The following is a 23,631-nucleotide window of genomic DNA, read 5'->3' as shown; positions in this document are numbered from 1 at the left end:
ATGGGAAGTAGCTGTCACCTGATGAGTCTTAGTGCTGGCAAGCTGCTCTTTAGAGAAGCCAATTCCCCGCTCACAGGTATTGAATTGACCTCAGTTGCATGAAATAATTAATTTTTTGCCATTAGGAGCATGTCTTCAGATAATCATCTTTATAAATATCTCTGTAAGTAAAAATCTCTATATATCTTTTCAGCAGCAAGGGGCAGAAACAACAAGTTGAGTATAACAGTTCCTTCAGGAGTGTCAGGACTAGTTTAGTAGCTGGCAGTACCTCTAGATACATTCCCAAACCAGCAGGAGTTCAGCTTCCAGTTACACTGAGCTGCTCGCACCAGGAGTCAGCCTGCGCACCACACGGAGCGTGTCCCAGGAACACGCCTGGCCTGGGCACGACCTGCACAGCAGATGGACACCATCTCACTAACCCCCTCCCTCTCACTGTCCCTCTCTCTTTGCATGTAGTTATTTTTAGATTTCACGGGTTAAAGCTTGGCCCTTCCGGATGATATACGCACAGGGCAGGCACACACACATGCTGTAGATACTGCCACTGAGGCACGGGAGTTAGCCAAGAGATTACCTTGTTCCACATCAAGGAATAAATTCCAATTTCTTATAATGAATTACTGCCCTTCAAGATGATGCATGACGTGCTCAACCACGTGGAATTTTATTGCTTGCAAATTTGACTAGGAGACTTTCAACGGATAGAAAAAGCGGTTTACACAGCAACTTCCTCTTCTCTCCAATTTCCTTCCAGTTTGCAAGATCTTGCTTTCTTTCGACATTTACTTTAAGCCAGATTCCCATGCCGTCCGCCATAAATGCAACGGTGGCTCAGCAAACAGCTGCTGGGTCAGTTCCCAGCCCTGCTACCAGCACTACAACTGAGGGTGCAGGTGGGGGCACCGGGGGGATTTATTCTGCCATTATAAGCCGCAACCAGCCCATTATCAGAGTAAAGGAGAAGACCTATGAAGAGCTTCACAAGAAGTGCCTGGAGAAAAACATTCTCTATGAAGATCCTGATTTCCCACCAAATGAGTCCTCCCTCTTCTATAGCCAGAAAATCCCCATCAAGTTCGAATGGAAAAGACCACGTGTAAGTAACGTGTTTGCTGAGTGCCTTTTACTTTTTGTAAATTAAAGTATTCACTCTGAGCTCACATTTTTTTCAGAAAGTTTATGTCAGGGAAGGTGGGGGAATAAGCTGAAAGTATATTTCCTTAGAGCCCTCCTGGAAGATAACTAACTAGGGCTGTGGAAGCTCTGATAGTGTGTATATAATGACTGAAATAAATCAAAATGAAACTAACCAATTAAAAAAAAATGGAATTAAATAGATAGGTAAATAAATACAGAATTTAATTTTCTGCATAATTTTCTGGGGATATTCTTGACTGAAATTTCCGAAAAAAACTTCTCCTCATTCTGCAGCAAGTTATTGGGTTTGCTGAGGCTTAGTTTTTAAACGCTACCGTATTTCACTTACAACTTTAATATTCTGCTGTTTTGCTAATCTGTGAAAAGGACAGGTTATGGTCTGAAACATGCTTTTTTCAGTTGTTTGTTCCCAGCATTGCTTGGCCAACTTGCAAAGGTTGTTTACCATATTATCCCCTTAACATGAGCATTGGTGTTTGACTCACTATGAGGACCCACTGCTGCCTACTAATCCCATTTCTTTTGCCCATCTTGTGGGCATTCCCCGGCCAGCCTACCTCTTCTTTCCCACCCTCAGTGTCTCACAAGCAGAGGACTAATTCCTGAATGACCAATTGATTCCCGATCCCACTGCAGGAGGAGTTCTCCTTTGTCATTCCTGCTGGGTGGCTGCTCCCCTCCAGAGAAGCAGCCCTGGATGCTCCTCAGCCCCTGCCATCTCCTCTCCAGCAGTGAGGACATTGTTCTGGGGAGATTCTACAGCTCCCCCTCTCTCTGGCAGTCTGGCCTTTTCTACATTTGCTGTATCCCCAACACCCAAATCTGTGCTTCAGTGGCAGAGTCAGTGGTGGTAAATAAAACAAACCACAGGAATGTAACTAAATAGCAAAAGACCTGGAGCTCTTGTGGGAAGCTGTTGCAGATACAGGGGAAGGCCATGTGCCACTGTCACAACAACAACGTGAGCAATGTGGGGGGAGCAACGTGACTCCCCCATCTGCCATGCCCTGTGCGTGTGTGCTCCGTCATTCCTTCATCATCACCGCGGCTGCATCAGCTGCTGGAAATATGTGTGAATGAGTTAAATGCAGCCACAAGTCAGTCATCTTAGAGGGATTAGTTTCCCCTATTTCTGCGAAGAAGAAAGTGATAAAGGAGTATAGTGGATGAGTGCCAGCACCTTGGGGCAGACAGACTGCAAATGTGTGCATGAGAAACCATCACAATATTTTAAAAAGCACAATGTAACCTCAAACTTGTCTAATATAACTGAGCATGCACAGATCAAGCCTTTGTTTTTGGAAAGGTTCAGACTTCAGGGTCTCTATCCCAAAGGTTTTTTTCTAAGCCACTCACTAGAAATAAGTTTGGGAGCTATATACTTAGTACTCATGTAGGAACAACATGCTAGGGACTGTAGAAAGACTCAAAATACAACCTAAACATCAAAGCCAAAGCTGTCTGTGTTCTTTTTACACAAGTGTTCAAGAACCTGATGTGGTTCCAGTTGCAGGCAGAGCAGAGGCAGGAGATGCAGAGAGCTGCAGTCTGCACCTGTGGAGTACTGGGGTGCTGTGGGATCATGGATCCAGTTGGTCCTGACCCCAATAGAGATGGCTTTCCTGATGGGAACACACTGGGCCGATTTATAGAGATACCTGTACCTTCTATTGCAAATGTGTTTGTTTTAAACAGGTCATTGCTGTACCCAGGAGGTCCCCAAAGAGGAGACACTCAAGTATAATGCTTTTTCCTTTTATAATGTATCCCCTACATTGTCATCCATACCAGAACCACAAACCGAGACTTCTCTTGGGTGCTGATGCAAAAGACCTGTATTTATTGGTGCTGATCTCAGACTGATCCAGGACTTTGCTTCGTTGGACTTAGAGACTGTAGGTTATATGGCACCAGTAGGAGGATTTATCTGATAATATTTTATACACAATTAGCCACAATAGACACAACAGAACATCATAAAGTCAAATTAATAGGAACTAGTAATACTGGTCTAAAGAGTGTTTTGCTAAGAGATTAAAGCAATCATTGAAGCACCAAATGTAAAGATCTGACTGCACAGGCCATGTTTTGTAATAGTCTGTAAAGATATGAACAACTCCTTTTCTTATTGAATTACAATAGCATTTTCTTGGCAAAGAAAGTGACTAGCTTATAAACTATAGTCTTATAAAGTGGTAATTCTCAATCACTTTGAAATTCAGGTCGAACGTGAATTGAATCAGACTTGATAACATATTCCAAAAGAAAACAAAATAGCAGACAGTTCAGAAGTCCTGAGATAATATCACAACACTGGCTTCACTCTAGATCGTTTCCCTGATTTCTATAGAATATTGTATATGCCACATACCCCTAGAAATACAAACAAGTGATCAACGTGCTCCAAAGATCTCATTCAAAACAGAGAGCTGGAAATAGGCAACCTGTTCCTGACTGCCTCTGGCTTTCTGAGTCACCCTAGTCATGCCACCTAACCAATTCATACCCAAGCTCCAGCTACCACAGCAGATCAATGTACTGAGACTATAATATACATTACATTTTAATGCTGGCTTTAAGTGAGCCTCATATGCAATGACATTAATCCACCTGGGAATGATGAGCGCAAGTTTTTCCAGAAGCTCCAAGTATAATTTGAGGAATCACAATGTTAATCTAAAGGGCACACGTTTGCCAGTTACCAACGCTATAACCGAGCACTGGTGATGGTGCCGTTCCTCAGCCGAATGGTGCTTCTCTGCTGTAGCTCTCAGCACACTGTGCTGACATACAGAAAGGTTATGTGTCTGCTTTTGCACCTGCGTGCTACAAGGACCCCACAGCAGGTCAGCCCGCAGGATGGCACTCCCCTGGTGCCCAGCTCTGAGCAGAGGCACCTGCTGAGCCCGGTGTGGGCAGCTCCTCGTCCTACGTGTGGGCTGCCGGGCCTGGCGACTCCCCGCTGCCCCTGCCAATGGCCCTGCTGTGACTCCATCTTTTCCTCGAGACTCCTGCAATTAGTGAGGTGGTGAGAGGTGTCCAGCCCCAGAGCTACTCCTGGCTCTCATGTCTCTGGCCCTACAGGCTTTTCTCTCTGTGGTTTGTGCTACCTGAGGTCAGGTTCTCCCCCGCCTCCTCCCAAAAATGATCGGCCTCTGCTGCTGTGAGGGCAGCCAGGGCACAAGGATTGGTCTTGTGCTTTACCGTCAGAAGGACGGCTGCTATGCAGGGCAGCTGTGAGCCTTGGCGCGGGGGTGGTGAGAAGGCCCCCGTAATTCTACCCAGCCAGTGACTGCCATGCCATGACATGAATGCGCAGAGCAGACCTCCTGATACCCAACTTGGGCAAAAGCCAAGTGACAGCCCTTGAAGTTTCCCTGGGTAAAGACTGTGGGATTCATCCAGTGTTTTTGTTGAGAGTAGGCATGAAGGTGGTTTAGGTATGTAGAGGGGAAATAAAATCCCCCTCAGTTAATGGATAATATTAAATCATTCACTCACCCATGGAAGGTAAGAGAAGCACAAAGGGCTGTTCTCACCTGCACCAGGTTATATCCAGCTCAGTGACGAGCTATGGTCAGGTTTCTTAATGGCCTCAGCCTCCCACACCTGTGCTGCCTGCAGATGCTTCTCTCAGCTGGGAGCAGGAATGAAGTCACTGATCATTGAGAGGTGGGACAGAAGTCTGTATTATAACATGGTGCAGAGTACTGAGAGGTCCTGCTGCAGTCTTGTTTGGATCTAATGACACTAGGACATTAATAGGAAGGCTCTGCTGTGACACTGTGCTTTCAGATACACCATTGTCATCCTCCTTGCTCACAGCATTGACTGCCAGATTCAGTGAATTCCTTATGGTGATCCTCTCCATAGCCAAGAAGATCAGTAGGAGGGGCTTTCTTTTCATGATAAAAAAAATCAAGTCATCAGACTAATGGATTTTGCTTAGAATGAAAATGCATTAGTCAGATCATCTGCTGCACAGGTGTGAAGCTGTTTGAATTTAGTAATCGCAAAGTTTGTGGCAGTACCACAAAGATGGTGTTTAGTGCCACCAAGGTAGGACTTTCAGATGGGGATAACTCAGCTCTGAAACTCTAAAACCAGCTTGATGTCTGACAATGTCCAGCTCTGCCTTAAAGTCTGCAGCACAGCCATTTAATAGCATGGTCTAGATCATGAAAGGCCCAAGGGAGGAACAGGAGGCTACAAATTATCTTAGGCAGGTCAAAGAAGGTGCTTCCTCTACTTGATAGGGTCACTTCAGGGAATTTAGTTAGAATGCCATAGTTTATTAACAGCAGTTTTTAAAGGAATGAATGCCTTTTGCTGCAACAGTATAAGCTGACTGAAGGATTTTTCCTGATACAGAAGAAAAGCTTATGAAAAATGTAACAAAGGTCAAGAGCCATTTTTAGTTGCATGCTGCCCTTGCATTTTCCAGTCCTTCCTTCCAACTGACTCATAAGTAGCGTTTGCCCAGAAAGCAGCACTACTAATGTTTTTTTGCTGATTCTCTGTCTCCCTTGCTGTAACCTTGACTCTTTGTAATGAAATTACAGTCTGAACTGAATCAACCCGGTGAACACAAGGGTCCTTTGGATAGTACCAAGGCAGTCTGAGGCACTCACATCAAAAGAGACTCCTTCTAGATGAGTCATTGCATCAGTGAAGTGCAACCTATTTGGATTCTCTGTGATAACTTGACCTAAGAGGTGAATGGCAATCCCTCCCTCAGCCAGGCAGTCTGGAAGGACAGAGCTGCCACCTGCATCTTGAACACCAGGTTGTCTGACTCTGCTGGCTGTGTACTTCTCATCAGCCTTGGAAGACCTTGAAACCTTTCCCTGTAACTTTGGCTGTTCTCAGCACAACTGGCACAGCCAGAGGAAAACTAGGGTAATACAATATTAAAAGGGTATCCACAGTGTGCTAAACGCACCTGGCCACCATCAAGAAATGCAAGAAAAGCATTTCTGTCATGGCTAAATCAGTCCATATAGCAACTGTATGATTCTTTCCTTTGCATTCCTTTACCAACCATCCTCTAAAGCAGATGAGCCCAAGATGCAATAAATTGCACCGAGGAACACTCATTGCTGTACATTGAATATTTGGAAACACTTAGGCACCATCTAACTACCTTCATCTAAAACACAGAGACAGCACGCTGGACTTCAGAGCTTCTAACTTCAACAGGAGCAGGATCAAGCTAAAATACAGTTAATAGAGGTTGAAAAAACACAATCCAAAACCCTGGCATCTCACAGCTAGATTTCAGGAGAGCACCACAGGAATGTGAGGAAGAATATTTTCAACAAAGCAATTGGGTGGAGAAAAGCATGAAGGCATCTCAAACAGCTGCCTTGACAGAACTGAACCCCAGGACAGCTGACCAAGGCCCAAAATAACAGGACAATCCCTCCGTTCTCTCTGTCACGTAGGGTAAGGAGACTCCTAGGGGGAGCCAGAAGCTGGTCTCTCTGTCTGGCTATATGACCAATCCAAATATTTACATCACAGCAACTCTGCCAATTACTGTGAAGGAGCAAAAAAGTGGGCTCAAGCCAAGTGAAACTACTGGACCTGAAACATGAGTCTGGGAAACTCCAGAGCTACCCTGATGCCAAAGAAAAAAAGCTGTAGATGGCAGAGGTAGCATCAGCTGCTTGTACTGCCACACAGGCAATTGTCACTTGTTTCTTCTTTCCCTTTCCCACTCCAGCCCTGCATCTTCCAGCAGGTCGGGTGCTTTGACTACACTTTGTCTTCTTCCCCATTTGCAGCTGCTCAGGAAAGTGGTCCTCGGTTGCAGTATCTTTCTTTCCTTACGCTCACAAGAGATGGGTCCAAAAGTTAACTGTCGTCTTTCTTCCCCATACCACGTATTTGAGTATGACAGGTGGGATAAAGGAAGATTTTTTCTTTTTCTTTTTTGTACCTACTTCTTCCCTTGGCTTTTCTATACCCCAAGGTCCTTTGTTCCATACAGAAGAGGTTCTGTGTAACCCTGCAATAGTCCCACCTCATTTGCTGGTAGTTTCTATATAGTCCTTCCCTCTCTACAGCAATTCCTTAATTATTTATGCCTGTACAGCATCTTGTGCCCATTCTGTATTAGTATAAATACTGACAAACCAAATACATTGTGCTAAGTGCAGGACAAAAGAAGAGCTTCCTGTCCTCAGAGACAGATGATATCTGTATACATTTCTGAATGCAGCATTGGCAATTAAATACTGCAACAGGGGGACAAAAATAAAATATCTTAAACAGCAGTTGATTATTCCTGAGAACTAAAATTTGTCCAGGATCAAATATTTAAGGAGGAGTATTACTGGGGTTCATTCCTGATACAATGCATTCTTCAACCCTATTAGTGCCCTGACATATTAGTTACTGCAAATCATACACCTTAAACCTGCAGTCATTTTTAAAGAATTTAATCTGATCCCCTGATGCTTTTTCTACTGACTGGCTCTCCTGTCTTCTCCAGTGTTGTTTGTTTTTTGGTTTTGGTTTTTGGTTTTTTTTCATTATTGTGTAGAAAAATATTTTTCACTATTTTTCTCATTTTAATGTGTTTAACCCCCATACAGAGGGAGCCCCCCAGGTTAGCTATTAGACCCTATAGATACATGGAGAAAACTCTGGCTGAAGTCTGGAACATCCAGATTCCAAAACATTTTTGTAGTGAAACTCTGCAGTTGAAAACTCTGCAGTTGAAAACTCTGCAAGAGATTTTGATATCCACAAACTATCCTACAGGAAAGCATTATCCTAAGACAGCCTTTATTTCTGTGGCGAACAGGCATAATAGTGCATGTCTTTCCTGCTCATCCATCTGTTTATATTTTGCAGGAAATCTGTGAGAATCCACGGTTTATTATTGGTGGAGCCAACAGAACAGATATCTGCCAAGGAGAACTAGGTATGAAATTCTTACGTCAACTCTGCTCTTTGTAAAGTCTGCATCATTTAATTTTCCTTTGCTTCCAAGGTGCTATTTGAAATCCTCTGTCTCAGCATAACACCACATATCTACTGATTCCTTCTCTATATAGAAAATCATTGATATTTGCCTAGTAGCAATTTAAGGAAGAACTGTAATCAAAAGATGCTTTGCAAAGTGTTTTGCTTTTCGTGGACTAACATGTAATGAATGTGTTAAAAAGCACCATTTGGCCTTACTTTTGGGTGCTTAGGAGGGACAAAATTAGTTAAGAAAAGTATGAGAGATAAAGAGGAGTTACTTGACTGAAAGAAAAATCTAATCAGCTACTGTTGTATTTTTTCAGTTATTTAGTCCTGTTATTTCCATACAGGAGCTTTTGAAGGCCTCTAACTAAGTGTGCCTTATACTCAAAGACAACCCCTATATTGAAGACCTTAAGCTCAGATGCTCAAAGACTTTGATATATAGAGCCTTTACTTAGGTACAAGTGATGCCTCCGCATGTCGTCCAGGTGACACTCACCTGGGCTGCCTTGTAAAGTCATTCCCCACTCAGCTTTCCCATGTTTTTCATGGTTTTATAACTTCTCCTATGACCTTTTTCCTGAGCTATTACATCCTAATACATGTTAATCTTTTCATTTAAGTGTTGTTCTGTACTTTTGACTGTCCCTATCACCTTACCAGTACTTTTTAAAAAATGTATTTAAAAATGCCTTTCTTTTTGAGGTGAGCAGAACTTCACAGGTGCCAAGGTGTGGGTGCAAATGAATTTATGTGCATAGTATGTTCTCTCTTTTGTCTTCTATTACTTCCCCAATTATTCATAGCACTGTTTACCTTTTTGACTTCTGCTGAACATTGGATAGTTTAGAAAACTCCTGTTCACAGTGGACCCCACATCCTTCCTAAGGGGAAATAGGTAACTTAGAATTTACTGCTATATGTATAGAGTTGGCTTTCCAGAATATATACGTATATGTATTTCTATATGTTTTATCACTACACCAGTTTCATAAATTTCTTTTACAACTCTCTGCAATCAGGTTTAGTTTTCACTACCTCATATCATTCTCTCACCCCACTAATTCACACTGCTCAGGCAAGCGTACCCCATAGCCTCTCTTACAGTAGCAGCTAGGGTGACTTAATTAAGGGTTGAGGCATCCTTTGCTGAACACAGAGGTACTATGGGAGAAAGTCACTTTCCCAGAGCTCCCACAGAGGCAGCAAACTTGTGCAAGAGTCTGAAGGAGGAACTGAAAAGCACTGAAGGGGACAGTGTTCACAACAATGGAGACACATTCAAAATAGGAAAATGTATCAGAGCAATGAAGCAGGAAAGAGGCTCCACAGAATGATGGTTGGAACAGTGATCTATCTTGAGAGCAGAAAATGAAAACAAGAGGCTGAACCTCAGCTGTACAGAGCTCAACATGGGAGAGAGTTATCTCTCAGCTGGTCTCTGTCCTAAGCTTGGAAGGACAACTAATGTGGCAAGTCAGATAGCCATTCCCATGAGACAGGGAATTCTTAACACAGGTAACAGTGCTCATCAGATTTTAGGCTTTTTCTAAATTACAGAGAACATCATCTATTTAACAGGCATGTATCTGGCCATGAATAATGCCAATGAGCATTTGCAGAGTGCAAATAAATTAGTGCTAAAGTACTGCAGGATACATAGAGCAGAGCCCTCTCCTGAAATCCTCATGCTCTGCTGAGAATTAACAACTCACTTTGCAGGATCTCAGGTTTTCCCTTTGATTATATCTGCCCTGTCTCCTCATTTTGTCTGCTGCTTCTGCTCGTTTCCAGGTGACTGCTGGTTCCTGGCTGCCATTGCTTGCCTGACGCTGAATAAAAAACTCCTCTGTAGAGTCATACCTCATGACCAGTCCTTCATACAAAACTATGCCGGCATCTTTCACTTCCAGGTGAGTCCCGTCTTCTAGCAGGAAGCAGATGTAACAGTATTTACCTGTGGGAGGGCTCAGCTCTGTGCGTGCTCTTCCCTCCCACTTCTCCAACCTTTGAAAACATGAGTGACAGTGGGGAAGGAAGAGGAATTGAATTGCCTCACCCCAAACTCTTCCAACAGCTCAGTCACAGGAGGGCCAGCCCATACAGGCAATGAGTATTAACCCACCAAGGATTGAATTGCCTCACCCCAAACTCTTCCAACAGCTCAGTCACAGAAGGGCCAGCCCATACAGGCAATGAGTATTAACCCACCAAGGATTGAATTGCCTCACCCCAAACTCTTCCAACAGCTCAGTCACAGAAGGGCCAGCCCATACAGGCAATGAGTATTAACCCACCAAGGACGCATTTGCAGATCGCTGTGTCCTGCATGTAAGGGACAGCGACAGATGCCCTGTCCTGCCTTGCTGCTCAGATGCAGTGCTGTAGCTGGCACAGACAGGCGGGTAGCTGGCCAGAGCATCTATTTTTAGTCCCACAAGCAGCTGCTCTGTCAAAAACAAGTTATTGAAGAACCACTTATTCAGAAAATATTGACTGCTTTCCACATTTCCCTTGGCTCTCCTACGGGACTTCTCACTCTCATGCACGTGTTGCCGGGGGGAAGCCCTCACTTTTTGCCACATGACGAAGCAGTTAATTTCCACATTTCTCTACTCTCTTCCCCTCCCTGCACCAAATCAACCCAGGGTTTTGTTCTGTTTGCCTTTATTTAGTTCTGGCGCTACGGAGACTGGGTGGATGTCGTCATCGATGACTGCTTGCCCACGTACAACAACCAGCTGGTCTTTACCAAGTCCTCCCAGCGCAACGAGTTCTGGAGCGCCCTCCTGGAAAAGGCCTATGCAAAGTAAACCAACCTGCTGGACCGTGCCGGGCTCCCCAACCAGGCTTTGGCTGGGGAGGTGGTTGAACCACTGCATACAGGTCCTATGATGAGCACACAGAGAGGCTCTGAATGTACTAGTACCTTTTCCCATAGATTCTTATGCCTCAGAATTGGGGAAGAGCTAAAGCATATTTTCTAGGGCGTTTTGCTGCTCATTCGAAGTTCTACATTTGATTCTCTACATATCTTCTCTTTTTTTTTTCTTTTTCTTTTTTTTTTTTTGTTTAGTATGTGCAGGTGCATGTTTTAAAACTTTTAACTTGTGGGTTACCAAACAGATGGTTTGTGGGGTACTTTGGGACATGTGTTTACATATCTATATTTAAACACACACAAGATAGATATAAATATGTAGGTACATATTTTTATCTGTGTAAAAGAGTATCTTTTTCTTCTGGCTTTCCAAGACTCCATGGATCATATGAGGCTTTGAAAGGAGGCAACACCACCGAAGCCATGGAGGACTTCACTGGAGGAGTCACAGAGTTCTACGAGATAAGGGATGCCCCTAAAGATATCTATAAAATCATGAAACATGCCATTGACAGAGGATCCCTCATGGCCAGCTCCATTGATGTGAGTCCATATGAACTTTGCAGATGAGACATAAAATATAGCAGAGGAGAGGGACCTTGTGATCTGTAATCAAATATATGGTACCTTTTGGAACTGCTTGGTTTAGTCCACATATAGCAAACATCTAGGAGATGGAGTAATCTCCCCTAGGCACCAGCAACTAACAAATAGCAATCACCAAAAGGGAAATGAGCAGAAGCAGAACATGGAGGTGGAGAGAAGGGGTGTGATCAGCAAAACCAGCACTCCCCACCTTCAGTGTCCTCCCCCAGTGAAATGAGATTAGTATGTGGGTGCTGCAACTCTGTTAAGACACAAATCTTCCTGTCAAAGAAGCTAAGTGTGCAAACACTTAGGAAATTAATCCTTTGATTGCCAACATGGCCTCAGATTTTCTTGTTTTATTGTGGTAAATTTAGAAGTAAAAAAAAAACATTTCCATAATGATTGGGGAGCATGAAGTTACAGTAAAGGAAGGAGAACAAACAATGCTACCAACTACTGTAGATAAGTATGAACATAATGAGGAAGAAGTTATCTAGGTTATCTTTTACCACTCACCTTTCTTGTATCATTTCTCTTCCCTATCCCTGCCTCATCTTTCTGCATTATATTTCTCTCCCATTCTCTGTGCCAGGATCACCTTGGCTTTTCCTATGGATCAGCTCCTCGGAGCGACATTGGGGAACTGATTGCCCGAATGGTGAAGAATCTAGAAAACGCACAGATGACTCACCCCACTGTAGACTACCAGGGAACAGATGAGAGGCCAGCCTGGGTTTGTATGTCTCCAGAAGCAGTTGACTTCACAGTGTTTTTAGTTACAGACAGTTAGAGAAACATATCATTTATGCTTTTAAATCCTTATTTGGCTTCCCTGAATTCCCAACACTAAAGTCTTGTTCTTATGCATGTTATTTGACATATGTGTTAAAATACTTCAGTGCTTTCAAACACAGTGGCTGATACTCAAGGGCTTCACTGATACTGAGGCAAAGGGCTGTTGGCTTGTGGCACTGGTTTATAATTTCTGGAACAGCAAATGTCTAGTGGATTTTATGAAGTCTCTTGTTTGCAAAGGATGGAGAGGACAGAAAAATTTAAATACAAGCATAGAACAAGATCCCCAAGTGTGGGGGCATGTGAAAGAAATAAAAACAAGTTCTACAGGGCTCTCACTCCAGGCACAAAAGCACTTGGTGAACTTATTTTGAGACAGAGTGCTATGAAGCTCTGCCCACTAATGGAGGGGAGATTGCTCTCAGGATGCTCTGTTCAGATTACTGCCATTAAGATTCTCATTTAAAACACCTAACAAGGAAGACGAAAAACATGTTGAGTTTTACATGTGTGATGAAATACAAAATAACTCCCGCATATGTAAGTATCTAGCAAAAAAAAAAAAAAAAAAAAAAAAAGGGATGTTAAAACTGTTTAAGAAAAATCCCATACTAGTAAACTTAAAAGCTTTCAAATCTATAGCAGGACATGTTGCCTTCTCCTTCTCTCCATCAGGCAGCTGTTATACCTTGTCCCTTAGGGAGCTCCATTTCCATGACAATAAAATTATGTCTCTTGCTTTACTGAGAAAGGGAAAAAAAAACCACCAACAAACGCTCCATAATTACATTGTCTAAAACTTTTGGTTGCGCAAACTGTCTTCAGTATTTGCATCAGAAATAGCTGATTTTTTTCCTCTTTTGCCATCCCTATTTAGTCTTCCTGAAAGACTGAAATGATGTAATTCTTCAGGAAAGCTGAGGATGACTATCTTGTTTTGCAAGCATGGCTGCCCAAATCACCCATGTTTTGGGGAAAACTTCCTCCCCAGTGACTACCTGCTGAAAGAAGGTTGTGAAACTGTCTGTAGTTACTGCCCCAGCAGCTGTTATGCTGCTGGTTATGACACATTCCTGAGCCATCACCAAAAAAAGAATCACAGCTCTTGATGGAAGAGGCAGATAGTGCAGGCTGCAGAAGCACAAGAAGTGGCCAAGGGCACCAGCAGAAGTTAATATTCTTAAATAGGAAAGAGAGAAAGGAGTTCTGATAAGTAATTATGGTAACAATGTGGGTAGAAATGAAGAAAAAAATGAAACAAATATGAGGTTCTAGGCATACAAATTATGGAAATGGGAACAAAGAAAAAAAAAAAAAAAAGAAAATAAACCCGAGCAGAAGGGAAATAATGGAAAATAATTGGGACAGCCAGGAAATATTTGGATGAGATCCTCCCTGTGTAAGCTGAGAATGTATCTGTGTGACCTCACTAATTCTCCATTTCCAGCTCTGCCTTTCCCATGCCCTCAGATGTGTTGAGAAGGGACGGCAGAGTTACTGGCAGGGCCTTGCTGTCATTTCTCAGTGACAGACATAATGGAGGAGGAGAACTTTTACAGATAGTCCATGTGCACATAGCAGAGCCTTCTCTTCTCACTGATCTCGGTGATCTCACCTACAAGTACAATGGACTGTGTGTACCTGATGTCTTACTCTCAGTTCTTTATCTCCCAGATAAATACCATTCTGAGATTGGCAAATGAAAATCAATCAGACACACTAATAGTTGGTTACCAAAAGAGCAAATGTATTTACACCTGGGCAACACATTGCTGAAGAAAGCTATGCCCTTCCTGAATGTCAGTTGGAAAAAATTTCAATCATGAGGATTTTAACAATTATGGAATAAAATCTACAGTTCCACGGGATTTTTTTTAACCCTATAAGTTAGTAGAAACAGTGTATTAAATAGGGTGTTTTAGTGTCATGGTGATAAGATAGCAGCCATGTGTAAAGATGAAAGTATTCTTCTAGGTGTTGATCTGCTCTGATGTTTCCAGTTAATACATAAAAGCTTTTTTTGAACGTACTATCCCAGAAAGGGCTGAATAGCCCTACTAATAGGAAATCTAATTATTTTTATTAAGCAGGCTATATACCAGCATGTTCCAAGTGCAAAAAGCAGTAACCTAGACAAAGGGAAAAAGTAAATCACAAAATGTCCTTTCTAATTGATGTTAACTTTTTCCTTTTTTAGTTCATGCTTCACTCCTTTCTAACCAACAACATTAATTCTGTGGGTACTAAGCTTGTCCACCTTGGCAAATGCAAAGAAGCAAACAAGACAAAAAAACCTGTCACACGAAAAACCCTGGGTGGCAATACCTGCCTTAGAGCAGCTGGCTGAGCTTTGCATAACTCTTACAAGTTTTTACCTTGTGTCTAACAGACCATAGTACCGATGCAGTATGAAACCCGGATGTCTTGCGGGCTCGTCAAAGGCCATGCCTACTCTGTCACGGCTGTGGAAGAGGTATGTACAGTCCCTTTCCTCCAGCTACAGGGAGCTGTGTTCTACACTGGCCTGGCACCGTGCATGTCGGCAAAGCTGTGAGGGGAAAAAGCAAAACATATTATGAGCAAAACAAAATTTGTATTTAAATAGATGAAAGCCTTGTGGAGAAACAAGCCTATCCAAGTTTTTGCATTCTGGGGAAATGGATATTTCACCGCTTGGGCAAAGGTGCCCACAGCAAGACACCTTCTGCTCTTCCTTCACTCACCCCAAGCAGGTCAGGCTGAGCGATGGCCCAGGAAAGCACCATCACTGGAGGAGCTGGTATCAGCAATTTAGCAGACAGAACATTTCCTTTGAACCTACTCTTAGTCTATTCTTGTTGCATTCTTTTTCAATTAGACAATGTTTAAAGGAGAAAAAATACGTCTGGTAAGGCTGAGAAACCCCTGGGGGCAGGTGGAATGGAACGGACCTTGGAGTGACAAGTGAGTAAACTGCAGCTTCATGGGATTTGAAAAAAACAATTGCAACTTTATTTGCCATTTTGCAGCTTGTGCATGACCCTAAAATTTGATGATGAGGTATCTGAATTGTCTTTGCTGTCATTTTGATACATGCACTTCAAAGTTGATCATAGTTGAATGCTTAGCTGAAGCTGTAAAAAGGAATACCTAAAAAAGATGTTAAGAAGGGCTTAAATCAATCAAAATGAAGAGACAGCCCAGTGTAATGGCACAGTCAATCTGATTTTACTGTCTAGCAAGTTCAGCAATGTCCCTTTTCAAAACAAGATGTGACAGTAGAAAGATCTTTTAAGTTACAAAAGAACTGGATGAAGCAAGATGTCAGTTCATGAGTGAGTTTGGATAAAGCTTCTCATTAGGTTTTACTAAAGGAATTTCAATAGTTAATCTAGCAATGAGAGTCTGAAAACACTTTTCTTCAAGCTAAATAAAATGAACACATTTCAGCAGATTGCTGCTAAGAGGAAGTCTGAAGAGAAGGCAGAGAGAAGTAAGGAAGGCAATTGCTTTTTTATCTGGGCATATGGAGAGGAGGGTAGCATTGAGAACAAATGGTTGCAAGGCTCACAAAAGAAAAAATATCTGGATGCAGCAAGATGACTTTTGACTTTCTACTCTACAAGACTTAAAGTAAAGAGTAGAAATTTAAATGACAAGTGTATTGCAACTCGTAATCTAACTTGTTTATTCCTTTGAAGGTCAGAGGAGTGGAATTTCATTAATGAAGCAGAGAAAATCCGCCTACAGCACAAGATCGCGGAGGATGGGGAGTTCTGGTGAGAATATCAGTCAAAAACCTGAGTTTCTTTGGGAGACACATAATGGTAGGGAAAAAAATCTGCTAAAACAATTGGAGTTATTGCTGTTCCCGTTCGTATTCCAAATAAGCCCTGCTCTGCAATTTCCTCATTCTCTCACCAGGGTTTCCTGAGTGCCACTAGCACAGTCCTTCTAATTATGCTACACTTCCACAAGCTCTCCATCATGTGTGCCATCCTCTCAGCCCAGTTTTCCTCAATTTGGAGCTATACTTGTGTTAACTGACAAACCAGAAGGCCAAATGCATGAGGAAATCATGGTGCTCCCACTGCAAACTTGCCCTAACAGTGGCAGTATCATTGGTCACCCTCCTGCACTTCACCGGGATCTTTCAGAAACTGCCCACTGTGTAATTCCATTTGGGTTCAGTTTCCCCTCAATTCCTGCAGGATATCATTTGAAGATTTCATGAGGCACTTCACAAAACTTGAGATCTGTAACCTCACACCTGACACTCTGGAAGCCGATAAACTTCAAACCTGGACCGTGTCAGTCAATGAAGGGCGCTGGGTGAGAGGCTGCTCAGCTGGAGGTTGCCGCAATTACCCAGGTGAGCAATACGGCATCTCTTGAGAGATACGGCATCTTTGATGGGGACTGTATTAGAGACATACCACAGCCTGATCAGTGCTTGGCCATAGGAAAAGCTTTGCTTCCCCAGTGGATGAGGCACATGGTTTTGTAGCTGGAAATCTGTCACTGTGTGTGCCAGCACCTCATAAGGCCCAAAAGCAGGCCTGGCAAAGATAAATCATTGTTCAAATTCTTTACAGTGCCTCAAGTAAGATAAAAGAGATTAATTTCACTCTAGCAGTTAGATTTCACTTGGAAAATCTACTTTCTGATAGTTTTAGGTGTTTTGGAAATTTGCCAGATGCCTGTAATTCATTTTAGGTCCTCCTTTGCTGTGCAGTTTTGGTAGACCTATGTAAAACACATAACACGTAAAAAAAAATTTGACGTTTTAGCCCAATTTTACCTTTTCCCTCAGCAGCCACAGACAAGGAAATTAAAAGTTCTCTTTGATCATGAGTATTGTTAGAAAACTGAAGCTTCACATGTTCGCTCTGGGTTGTTGCTGGGATTTCACAGATACATTTTGGACCAATCCCCAGTATCGCTTGAAGCTCCTGGAGGAAGATGATGATCCTGAGGATGAAGAGGTTGTCTGCAGCTTCCTTGTTGCACTGATGCAGAAAAACAGGAGGAAAGAACGCAAGCTGGGAGCCAACCTGTACACCATTGGCTTTGCCATCTACGAGGTACCAGCTTCAGACCTTGTTCTTTGCATTGTGGTCACAAATCATAGAACAGAATCATAGAATCATTTTGGTTGGAAGAGACCCTCAGGATCATTGAGTCCAACCATTAACCTAACTCTAGCACTAAACCATGTCCCTAAGAACTTAAGAACCTTGTCTATATGCCTTTTAAACACCTCCAAGGATGGAGACTCCACCACTTCCCTGGGCAGCCTTTTTTAATCCTGCCAGTATGCGTTTACCAAGAGAGTCACTGAAGCATTCAGCCTCATTACACAAAATGCAATTTTTACTTTGCAGAAACCTGGAAGAGAGGAAAGAAGTTCAAGGCTTTGTAACCATTCAGGCCTTAGTAACCTCAGGGTTTATCCCATCTATAAGTTACACACTTTTTAGGCTTTTTTAGTGACTCAATGCCAGATTTTAACATATTCTTTCCCGTGTATTCTTCCATCTCCCTTTCATCCTTGCTGAAACTAAATATTTCATTGGCAGAATAGTGTGAAAAAAGAAACCAACATCCAAGACACATACAATTAACCTCTGTCCCTGCTATTGATTTCATGAAGAAGTCAATTTACTCAGTCCCTTGCACAAAGATATTTAGCTCAGATATCAGTGGATCTCATGTAGATCCCAAGAAATCTAGAAAGGAAAAGAGAAATTCCTTAGATTATTTATCTAATTTAGGGCAGTTTAATTACTGGCTGTGTATCCAGAAATCTATGTGAACACCCTTCTATTAATATATGGTCTATAAACAAGTGGACTCATCTAGCAGCTCTGACTGTTTCTTCTCTTTGTTTCTCCCTAAGGTGCCCGAAGAGGTATGAGCAGAATGGAGGCAGATTGACACCTTGCTGTATGCTCACAGCTAGTGTTACTGTTGTGCCTGTCTGTAAGTCAGCAGGAAACTGTCCAGTCAAGTTTGTTTTCAGGGATGTAACAGAAATGAAACTGCTAACCTTTATGCTTTGAGTGTTTATTAGTAACATTTTGAGAGAAATTTTTAGTTCCTTCTCGCCTCCACCCCATTTTCACTTGCACCTTTTCCTCAGTCCTTCTACTCTGTATGAGGCCTGGCTGTGGCTTGCCTGGTGGGTCCACGAGCCCAAGCTGCAGAAGCGGCATCAGTGAGCACTTTGCCTTTGCTCTCCATGCAGAAACACCCTAAACCACTTCTATTTCCTCCTGCAAATAATGCCAATGGCCTATATCCTACAGCCACACCATTTTGTCAATAGCCTTAAAATTTGTTTGGAAAACCAACAATATTTTCAGCCATGGAAGAGAATGTTTTACAAGTACACAGATTACGTTTTCCTGAATCACTGGCATGACAAGTTTTGCAAACAAGCTCATCTGAAGGCTAGGTTACCGGGAAAACATGCAGATGGCACTCTCAGTGTTGTCTTTGCTGGCTGTTTTATAGGCAGTTACTTCTGCAGAAAACAGCCTGTAAGTGTTTTTAGCCCACAATTCTCGACTTAATGTTCGTATTTGAACCGATGGAACATTTTATTACCATGTTTCTCTAGCAGATACAGAATTCATGTTTTGTGCAGGCCAGGACACATTTCCACTAAAAGTACCTTCACCTTACCACAGTGCCTGTAGGCATTTGCATATACCATTCCTTGCTATGCCACCCTTCAAGGAACGTAGCTGAATTTTGGTTACACACAATTTAGTATCCAACAAAACAGCCAAAGTGCCCACACAGCAGAAGTCAGCCAGTGCTCTGCAGGTGGGCCCTGGAGCAGCTCTCAGAAGACAGCTAGTAGCAACTTCAAGGTGACAGACTCTGTGTCTGTTCCCATCTAGCATTCCTTGTCAGCTCCCTGCTTGCTGAGCTGCTGCTTCATTTGTGTTTTCTGTCCCAACCATGTACTGCCCGCAGGACAAGCCGCCTGGGGAATGGGTAAGACTTCCTTGAAGACAAATTGATTCATTTATTCTGCAGATGCATGGTACTAAGCACCACTTGCAAAAGGATTTTTTCCTCTACAATGCCTCCAAAGCTAGAAGTAAAACTTACATAAACATGCGAGAAATCTCTGAGCGCTTCCGGTTACCTCCCAGCGAGTACGTCATCATCCCATCAACATACGAACCCCACCAGGAGGGAGAATTCATCCTGAGGGTCTTCTCAGAGAAAAGAAGTCTTTCAGAGTAAGTTTCAGATCCATTTATCTGGCCATAAAGGTGGAGGTGAGCTTGCTAGTCTGCCTTCCTGGCCACAAGGGCACAGTGCTGGCTCCTGGTCATCCTGTTGTCCACCAGGACCCCCAGGTCCCTTTCCCCTACACTGCTCTCTAATATGTAATTTCCCAACCTATACTGGAACCTGGGGTTGTTCCTGCCCAGACAAAAGACTCTACACTTTCCCTTGTTAAATTTCATTAGGTTATTCCCCGCCCAACTCTCCAGCCTGTCCAGGTCCCGCTGGATGGCAGCACAGCCTTCTGACGTGTCAGCCACTCCTCCCAGCTTAGTGTCATCAGCAAACTTGCTGATAGTACACTCTATTCCCTCGTCTAAATCATTAATGAATATACTGAATAATACTGGCCCCAGTACTGACCCCTGAGGCACTCCACTAGATACTGGCCTCCAACTAGACTCCGCACCATTGACTACCACTCTCTGGCTTCTCTCCTTAGGCCAGTTTGCAATCCACCTCACTACTCTATTGTCCAGACCACACCTCCTCAACTTAGCAACTAGGATGCTATGGGAGACTGTGTCAAATGCTTTGCTGAAGTCAAGGTAGACCACATCCACCGCTCTGCCATCATCCATCCACCTTGTTACATGCTCATAAAAGGCTTCTGTTTTGCTCCCACCTGTCAAAGTTCAGTGTTATTAAGGCTCTTTAGAGGATTAGACCAGGCAGGAACCCTCCTGAAAGTGGTACTTGGGATGCCCAGCTCAAACTGGGGAAAACTACATCTAGAGCCTGCAGCTGTAATGAATGGAAGCCAGCACACACCACTGGCTGTTTGGAGAGTTCAAGTGGCTGCTTACAAACCAGCTACAGAAACAAGCAATGTTGGGAATAATCTGATTTATTTACTTTCTGTTTTCTTCTAGGGAGGTTGAAAACATGATTGAGGCAGAGCGTCCATCAGTAAGTACTGTCCTGGGCCTCTTTTGTACATGAATAGGGGCAGGGAGAGGAGGAGCAATACATCTGGGGGAACCTGCAGCAGGAAAACATTTGCAGCCACATGACAGCTTCTTTAGCGTTTCTTTTCTCATCAAGATACTTCTGTTAACACTTGCTTTATATACACTACTTTCCGATTTGGTCAGACCAAAATCTTTTGCCAGATATGAAACCTGCACCTGGCTTAAAGAAGCTGGATGCTGAGCATTGCCTTTGCCTCCACCAATGGACATAATTTGCTTACCAGGGGAGGCCTGTGCTCCAAGATATTTTGTTTGTGAAATTGGCATCACATCTAATAAAGAAAAAATTACCTTATTCTGGTACATGCTTTTTTGAAAGGGACTCTAATGACACTCTGATTCAAAATAACGTCATGACAAGCACTAACTCTTCACCCTGCGGTTTTACCCATCTTTGTGGGAATATACCTGAGATAACAATACAATTAATCTTGAAAAAACAAATCAGTATAAATGCTCTTGCACAGAACTGAGCTCCAACAAACCATGCTCAGACGTGTTCCCCTTTTGTTTGCTGTTGTGATTACAAAATATCTGCCCAGATCTGATGGATTTTAGCTGCCACTTCAGATAACATTGTTCTGTGGGCACAGAAGTCCAATCTCCACTGAACTGACAGGTTAGAAAAAGAGTAGTCAGAACTGAAGGTACAATAAGAGATTTTATTCCAGCAGAAAAAGTCCCAGATGAGACGGGACACTGTTTTGCTATGGCTTCTGCAATTTCTGTCCTTCAGTATGCATTTTCTTGGTGGGTGCATTTTCCCACTTTTTTTTTTTTTTATTTTAAAACTGTATTAATATAGGAAATGGGAAAAAATATGAATATAGGAACGGGAAAAATAAATGTGAGAAAGGACAAGAGAAAAAACCCAGCCCTTTACCATCAGCTCTACATAATCTGGATAAAATCTATAATTCAGTTTGAAAACCCTTTTTTTTTTTTCCTATTTTGTCTCTTTTTGTACAGAAGAAGAAAAAAGGCAAGGTGGGTACTTGTGCAATGTGCTGAGTGCCAGCAAGGCAAAGAGCATATGCAATGCATGCAGCTGGAGCAGAGTTCCTTGGTATTGTGACTTCTCTGCATGTGGAAACCAATGTAGTAGTTAACGAAGGGCACTGGACAAGCGGCCATTTGCAGGCAACAGGGACTTTGTCTTCCTACACTAAATTCTAATGGAATATCATTAGCATCATATACCCCTCTCACTCAAGGGGGTAACAGAAACTTTTCAGCTTTATAAGCACAATGCTCAAACTGCCCTTCCTGCCTGCCCCTCCTCAGGCATCCTGGCACCCCTTTCCAGTGAACAGCAGCACACGTCTCCAGACACGTGCCCTCACATCTGCTTTCTGTTGCCTAACACAGCTACTCATCTTCCCTGAAGTTTCTGCTCACCAAAGTCCAGGATTCACCTTTTGATTCTACACAACACATTTAGGACCCTGAAAATGTAATCAGACATTTTAATATCACGACAGGCAGATTGCAATAAATACTCTAAGAAAACACATTCACATCTTGTAGCAGCTTCACTTGTTTCAAATGCACTAAACCAGAATAACTGCACATGGCTGCTTACAGCTGAACGTGTCAAGAATTAATACGGAGAAAGAACATATGCTTTGCATAACTAACAAGCTCCTACACAAATATTCCTTTTCTGTGTAGGGTTCAGATTCTGTTGGGTTTATTTTTGGTGCTACTGTCCTTCATATAGAGGGGCAAACTCAACAGTTTAAGTGAGAAACAAGAATCTGTGAGGCTTATTTTTCTTAATTAAAAAAAATGACAGAAAAGTGTAAATGGTTACTGGCTTTCTGTAAAGGAAAGCCAGAAGCCAGAGATTCCACTATTTTGCAGAACGACTTTTGCAGCTTTTCGAGCATGAGGAGAGCAGTAGCTGCAGAAATTCTTCCACCTGTCCTTTTTCTTTTCTTTCATTCCCAGCTTTGGCTTCCCAGTCACTGTCCCAGGGGCAGGAGCTGTTGCTGCATGTGCTTCACCACAGAATGGTTGTCACCAAATATTTTCTCTTCCACTGTTTCTTGTGTAATTTCTATTTCTCTTTTGCTCTCTTCCTTCTTCTTCCAGCCTATCATCTTTGTTTCTGACAGAGCAAACAGCAATAAGGAACTGACAGCAGATGAGGATGCTGGCAAAGATGGTGAAAAAACCCACGTAGATGAGAAAAAGGTTTCTGCAGCAAGTGGCAAAGGGGGAAATGGAGCTGGGTCTGGCCAGAATTAAAGAGTGGCTGGGGAGAGCACAGGAGTGGAGCAAAGAAAGTCCCAAGACACTTAACAGCTTTCCATCAAATCTTAGCGTAACTTGCATCTGGTTTATGTGGATCCAGTGAGCATGAGCGAACAGAGACTATCCCTTCTGGTTTTTAACTCCTGTGCTGGAGGATTAGTTGCTTGTAAACATCTCCTGGTTGCTTTCTCATACCAAGATCCCAGCTGGGAGAAATCCCTCCCCCACGAGCAGCGCAGTTCACTCTTGCTATGAAGTGGTACCCATTTTACACAGGGCACACGTGCAAGTTGCACCCAAGGGGCTTCAGGGGCTCCTGGCAAGGATCACAGCCTCTCCCCACTGCAAATCACACATCCCTATCAGTCCCCATTGGCCAGAGGGGAAAAGGATGAGTAAATCCAGGAGCTCCTGCACCTCTCCTCTTTCTCTCATCACCAGAGAAGAAAAAAACGGGGTAGAAAAATTTTAGCCTGCATCTCCTGTTCCTCACCCACCTGCAACAGCCAGATCCTGCCCCCAGGCTGGTGGCATCTGGAGGCACAGCTTGAGTGTCTGCTCACCAGGAGCGTGCTGGGCTGCTGTGCCACTGCCAAGGCATGCAGGTGGTGAAGTGGGAACCAGTCTTAACTTTCCCCTGTGTTTAGACAATCAAAAATAAGAATTAAGCCAAGAAATTCTCTTTACTTTGTTACACATAATTCCTGTAATATA

At 43.0% G+C, this 23,631-nt stretch overlaps 1 protein-coding gene across 5 annotated transcripts in view; it reads left to right on the top strand.

Annotated features, from left to right (window-relative positions):
- Window positions 1–808: 808 nt before the first annotated feature.
- Window positions 809–23,631, top strand: part of CAPN3 (calpain 3) — a gene marked incomplete at both ends in the record, with an annotated part of 29,358 nt that continues 6,535 nt past the window's right edge. Inside the window, 15 exons of one of the 5 annotated variants that reach the window (XM_080346049.1) lie at window positions 809–1,102; window positions 8,026–8,095; window positions 9,937–10,055; window positions 10,818–10,951; window positions 11,398–11,566; window positions 12,204–12,344; window positions 14,796–14,879; window positions 15,264–15,349; window positions 16,087–16,164; window positions 16,597–16,757; window positions 17,300–17,469; window positions 19,433–19,641; window positions 20,563–20,599; window positions 21,631–21,648; window positions 22,756–22,857. In XM_080346049.1, the coding sequence (XP_080202175.1) occupies window positions 809–1,102; window positions 8,026–8,095; window positions 9,937–10,055; window positions 10,818–10,951; window positions 11,398–11,566; window positions 12,204–12,344; window positions 14,796–14,879; window positions 15,264–15,349; window positions 16,087–16,164; window positions 16,597–16,757; window positions 17,300–17,469; window positions 19,433–19,641; window positions 20,563–20,599; window positions 21,631–21,648; window positions 22,756–22,857 (1,872 nt within the window). Of the gene's footprint in view, window positions 1,103–8,025; window positions 8,096–9,936; window positions 10,056–10,817; window positions 10,952–11,397; window positions 11,567–12,203; window positions 12,345–14,795; window positions 14,880–15,263; window positions 15,350–16,086; window positions 16,165–16,596; window positions 16,758–17,299; window positions 17,482–19,432; window positions 19,642–20,562; window positions 20,600–21,630; window positions 21,649–22,755; window positions 22,871–23,631 lie in introns of all 5 variants that reach the window. The other 4 variants (XM_080346048.1, XM_080346050.1, XM_080346047.1 and 1 more) reach the window with 4 other exon arrangements.

The sequence above is a fragment of the Nesoenas mayeri genome, assembly GCF_963082525.1.
Source record: "Nesoenas mayeri genome assembly, chromosome: 5".
Classification (NCBI taxonomy): Eukaryota; Metazoa; Chordata; class Aves; order Columbiformes; family Columbidae; genus Nesoenas; species Nesoenas mayeri.
This window is presented reverse-complemented; position numbering and strand designations above follow the sequence as displayed.